General features: G+C 52.5%; 1 protein-coding gene across 1 annotated transcript; it reads right to left on the bottom strand.

The window, feature by feature from the left end:
• Window positions 1–300: 300 nt before the first annotated feature.
• Fjx1 (four-jointed box kinase 1) lies at window positions 301–2,810 on the bottom strand. The gene has a single exon (XM_048443616.3). It carries the CDS (start codon window positions 2,532–2,534, stop codon window positions 1,179–1,181), a length of 1,356 nt encoding a protein of 451 aa, XP_048299573.3. The 5' UTR covers window positions 2,535–2,810; the 3' UTR covers window positions 301–1,178.
• Between the last annotated feature and the right edge of the window lie 3,083 nt (window positions 2,811–5,893).

Below are 5,893 nucleotides of genomic sequence, written 5' to 3'. Positions count from 1 at the left end.
GGAATATATTACCGCGAAATCCTTTCAGATCAGTTTTATTTGCTAGGAACTGGAGCATTTTTCTTTCATCTCTCCCTAGTCCCTTCCTCCCCTTCTAGGCTGAACTCAATTTTCCTGGCCTAGGCTCATTTGAGCAGAGACAGGAACTCTTGCACCTCGCCTTTGTTCACGCCCCAACCACAAAGGGGGTGGAGCTACAAGCTTTGTTTTACAAAGCACACCCATTAACCAGACAAAACTAAACCGGTATTCCAGAAGTAGATGAGATCAGGAACCTCAATCAGATCAAGCCACAAAGAATTAAATTCTAAACTTTAAACTCCCTTTTATTGAAATATAAGTTTGTTTAGTCTATTTACACCACAATTTATGCACATATATACATAGAAGGCAAAATCTGTCAAATAAAAAAGTTTTTCTTACTAAAAAAATTAAAAACAAAGTAAAGTGCATGTAATTGATTTTTTTTTCTTCTTCTGGTGAGCATCATCATTGTCATATTTTTGGTCAGCTGGGAGAAGCAGGAAGAGATTCATTACTGACTCTGCTGCATACAGCTAGTCCTGAATTCACAGCCTTCAGGCCAAAATGACTAGAGCTGGGGAATGAGTCAGACAAATCGCCAGGGTCTGTAGGGTTCCCAGGGATGGGGGAGCCTTGTTCTTTGTCCTATCCAGAGCTGTCCCTCAGGCTGACAGTTATCTCACCATCGCGGCGCTGGAACAAAGGGAAAACACAGGAAGGGGGCTCCACCAGCCCTTGTCACAGCCTGCTCTGTTTCCACCCGTACCGTGTTTGATAGGAAATAGCAGGATTAGCTCAGGGGCTTAAACGGAAGTTTTCCTTTTTGGGAAGGGGTGGAGGGAGGGACAAGAATGGTCTGCATCTCCCATAGAGACTGCCATTAGGGGGCCAAACCCCAGCAGCCAGTTTCGTCGGATCCAATCTCCACGCAAGCACAGAAAAGAATCCCTTTTAAAAGCTGGGTGGAGGGAATGTTATAGTTCTCGCCTCAGTGAGCTTGCCCTTCCAGAACTTGGAATGGAAACCGCCTGGCATGAAAAGAAAGGGGCAAGTGGGCAAAACACAAGTTTTTAGACAGCTTCGCGATCAGGCCGCTGTGTGGGCGTTGGCCGGTTGGTCCTAGTCAGTGGCAAAGAAGACAGCCCCTCTAACCATCATTCATAACCCACTCCCTCTCTTCCTCGGAGTGCCATTAAGTCCCCGGGCCGGCGGCCGTACTTGGCCTTGCAGTGCAAAATGTGCTTGGCTAGGAAGTCAAGGCGGCGCTGTAGCAGCTGAGCATGGGGGTCTGCGAGCGCGGCAAGCTCTGGGAAACGTGGTTCGTGGCGAGTGTAGAGGCGCAGCAGCCGGGCCGCGGCGTCTTGACCCCGGTGCAGCTCCAAGACTCGCCTAGCAGTCCGCTCTCGGAACACACACACTGACTGTAAGAGCGGCTCGTTATACTTGTCCCACATGCCGGCCACCCGGTAACCGTGTACCAAACCCGCCTCATTGTCCAGAAAGACCAACGCCCCTCCCGGTCCTCGGTGGAGGTTGCTCGTAGCGCGGTGCATAACGCGTGGGTCCCACTGCAAGCTGAAGAGGTTGCTTACGAGCCGGTCGAAGTTGGCCGTCAGGTAATCGAAGAGGATCAGATCGGTCCACTGTACCAAGTCCACCAGCTCTACCTGGCTGAGGTTGGTCAGCTCGCCCCCGGCGTCGCGTAGGGGCCGCAGACGGCCGTCTTCTGATCGCCAGGGCTCAGGAACCACCACGTCGGTGAGGTTGGGCAGCCAGCGCGTCAGGCTCACCACGCTGCCCTCGGTCCAGTGCGCGGCGCGCAGCTCCTCCTGCACCTGCACCCACTGAGCGCCCCGAGCCTCCACCCGAGCCAGTGCCAGCGGCGGCACGTGGCGCTGGAGGCCCAGCAGGCGCGCAAGGTAGTAGGACAGGGCCTCGCCCTGGATCTGCTCCGGGTTGATGCCATAGCGTACACAGGCACGGGTGCCGTCGGCAAAGCGGGCTAGGCGGTTGGAACTGCGTCCGCAGCCTCCGCGATCCAGGGCTACTACCCGAGCACCCCGCACCACCTCCAGCCACGCAGCCGCCTGGGCTTCGGAAAAGCCCCGGGGCACCTGCTCCTCCAGACCGCGGCTCCAGAAGATGCCCCCGTGCACCGCCGTGCGCTCCGCGGGCTCGGGCAGCCCGGCTGGCACGTGCCGCCCGTGATCGTCCGGGTGTCTCCCAGGCGGGTTATCTGCGCCGGCCGCCAGGGTGAGCAGCGCCCGGAAAGTTTTCAGGGAGCCGCCGCGGGCGTCCCACGCTAGGGGCGGGGGCAGAGGGAAGCGCGGTTCGGGCGCGGGGCCGCCACTCTGGGTCGGATGCCTGAGGAGTCGATCTTCGGGCGGCCAGGAGGCTGGCAGCTCGGTCCGTGGTGGCAGGAGCCCTCCCCACAGCGTCAGCAGCGAGCCCAACGCCAGCAGCCAGAGCCCCGCGGCGGCGGCGGCGGCGCTCCGCATCCTCCGCCCCATGCTCCTGCCGGCGCGCCGGTGCCACCGCCGCCGCTTCAAGCCAAGCCCGGGCGCCCGGGTGCGGGCGGTGAGGCGGGCCCGGCTGCTGGCTGGCTCCGGGACTTCGGGTGCCGGAGCCCCATCGCGGCCGCGGAGCTCTGCGGGGCTCTGGCTAGCGCTCTGCTCGGGCGCTGGGAACTCGCCTCGCCGTGGCTTCCCAGCTGCTTTTGTATTTCGCTGTGAGACCCTCCGGCGGGCGCGATTCACAGGCGCCCGGACCACGTGGGAGCGAGGGGGATCCCCCCTCCCCCTCCTCTGCCGCCTCTCCCCGCCCCCACTCCCCCGCCCCTTCCCCTCCTCTTTCCCTTAAAGCGGCAACCGATCCTTCCAGGAGCGAGAGGTGGCCCCACACTAGGTCCAGGACCTCGGGGCCGGGAGGAAGCTGGGCTGGTGGCGTCCGTGCGGGGGCGTCGGAGCGGGAGAGGCAGACACCAAATCTAGGGCCTGGAGGTAGCCGCGCGTCCAGAACTCTCGTGGGAGTTGGGCGATCGCCTAGTGCCCTTGCTTGGACTGTGTCTGCTCTCCTGGAAACTTCAGACAGACCCCCACCGCAATCCAGGCGCTGCAGGGCAAGGATCAGGGCGGGTGTTTTTGCAACCTCACTTGCTGTGATTCATACTGCCTTATGTAAATTCCCGGGAATGTCTCGAGCCCTAGAGGATATGACTCCAGCCGGCAGAGGAACCATCTGTAGCCAATGACTTTGAACTTACAACCCCTTTCCAGAGCAAGCTCCTCAGTATGGGTCTCTGTAGGCTTAAGAGCAATGAGATTGGCCTCTGACTTTTTCTAGGGATACTGGGAATTAAATCTTGCTGTGCAAATTGAACATCCAAGTCAGGTCTTCTGGTCACTTGCCACTTGGTTTTTCCCTTTTTAAAGAAAGTTCAATATATAGAAATAGCGACATATAGACCGATACAAATATTCATTTCCAACATTCTCAATTTACTTTTAAGTTATCGTTTGGTTGGTCGCTTTATTTCCAATTATAAATTTCACCCAAACAAAGGAAAATAAATAACATTTAGATTTACTAGTTTAGTGCAATGGAAAAAGGAGTAGTGGCGTGGTGGGGGCACCGTGGAGGAAAAACACCACAAAACAAAAAACCCACCCTAAAAACCAATGCATCTTTGTCCAGATCATCCTGTGTTCAATCTACCAGGAAGTCCCTTGGAAACAAACTGGCTCTCTCCTTTCCCTTCTTGTATCCTAGATTCCAAATTGGAGATTCATAGTCCCAAGACTGGGGCTGTGAGGGTGCAGTCCTCCTGAGAGCCAGCGTTGGTAACCGTCCTAAGACCTGTGCATGCTAGACAGGTTCACTGCCACTGAGTTTCAACCCCAGTCCCACAAGTAGGGTTTAAAATCGGCTCCTTTCACATCACTCAGTGCACATGAGAGGTTTCATCTGTGTTACAGCTGCTGCACTGAGCAGATTTATTCTGGAGTTACAGGGTAGACCATGTCATGCTTGTGACAGAGTAGAGACATCAACCTCCCAGGACATCACTGACCCAGCACTGACCCAAGACATACACCTTCGTGGTTTTCTTTCCCATTGATGTATGCTGGCTTAAGTGTAGGATCTTTGTTGAATGTGTTCCTGACAACAGGACTTTTTATAGCTCTTATCTTATAAAAGAATTACAATGCCTTCCATATAGATCCAGCACAATATATTAATTCATTAAAAAGTACTTTTTTTCTTGCCTTGAGCAAGCTCTCTCCTCCTCTTTCCCTAGGGAGCAGAGACTGTCTCTTATCACATTTTTATTTCATTTACCAGCTAATATAGTATATTGCATGAAATAAGTACCGAATTCATTGAATTTCATTTTTGTCTTTTGATTTAACTTCTGGGTGGTGGTTGTTTTGTTTTGTTTCCTTCCCTGCATTGGGTTCAGTGTGGGCGAACTGTAAGCAAGATCGCCACCTTGTGGGCATAATCAGAACATCATCCAATTAGAGAATTGCATTTTATAGCGTGTGATTAAGTTAAACTCAGAATACTAAATGCCATGGTGGGCCAAGTTATGTCCTGAGGGCAATGGGACAATTCAAAGTGGTTGGTGTCTCTGTGTTTTTGGCTGTTAGCAGAAGCTGTGAATGTGCAGCTCCCAGTGATCCACTGTTGTAAACTGCATGGGGAGTCTCTTGCCCATTGTTTAACAGTGGCCAGGGCACAAAGGCTGGCATTTAGTGGGTATGCAGCAACAGTCTGCTGATTAATCTGGAATGAGATGAAACTCTGCAAGTAGCATTATCAAAGTCTGTTTCTTTAAATAGCCCACTGCTACAGGACACAAAGAAACTTTTCTTTCATGTTCTGACAAAGAATAAAGTATTGGTTAGGCCTCTATATAAGGAATGCGAGGGAAAGTTGACTTCAAAACAAGTCATCTCAAATTCCAAACCCTCACGATCATTGCAAGGGCACTGAAGAAACCGAAGCTTGAAGGGACAGGCTAAGATCTTGATGAGCTGGCTTTACCCCTGAGCAACCCTTGTCTTAGCCAGGACTAAGCATACTCTTTACCAGGGCAGGATGTACGCATAAAACCTTTAGCGGTTAAAATGCAGAATTGCAGAAAACCAGAGGAATAAGCTGGAGAAAGGGAACACACACAAACCTGCCCTGCAGAGTGGGATGCAGTTGGTTTTACAGTGACGTTTGAGTAGACAGACCGTGTTTGCAGACGTGCCTCTGTTTCCCTCTTAGCCCTCCAAGATCCTGAGCTTTGGAGCAACCAGACTTCAAACATGCTTTTCCTGAAACTGTGTGACAGGGAAATGCCACCTCTTTTAGTTTACGACAGTTGCTTAGTGGTGAGGTACCACTCACTTATCCCCAAAGAGGACCTATTCTCTCTTTTAAGACTTTCTTAATATACCTTGGGCTTAGACCTCTAATATATCCAAAATTGCCTGTAGCCCTATGTGAACCATGATCCGACTCCTAGAACTGCACTTCCTGGGCAACACAGAAGAGGTGGGGTGAGCGCTGGGAGCAGGGACGGAGGCTGGAAAGCTGGAAGACTTCCCGAGTCAGGCATTTCCATTTTCTGACTTGTTCCTTAGGCTAGTTCTTACCCTCCATGCGTCTCAGTTTCTCGACCTGAGAAATGAGGATAATAAATCGCACCTAACTTGCAGGTTGTTACGCAGCTCAAGTGAAATGTTAACAGTAACCATAACAACCGCATTAGCAGGCACTTACTGAGTCCTCACTTATGTGTGTGATGTGGGACTCGGCCCAGCATGGACTTTATTCATCCACGTAGCCCTCCCAACAAATATCATTGTCCTCATCATAC

This window comes from Myodes glareolus, chromosome 10 (assembly GCF_982192425.1).
Source record: "Myodes glareolus chromosome 10, mMyoGla1.1, whole genome shotgun sequence".
Classification (NCBI taxonomy): domain Eukaryota; kingdom Metazoa; phylum Chordata; class Mammalia; order Rodentia; family Cricetidae; genus Myodes; species Myodes glareolus.
The sequence above is the reverse complement of the archived record's forward strand: the minus strand, read 5'-3'. Positions and strand labels throughout refer to the sequence as shown.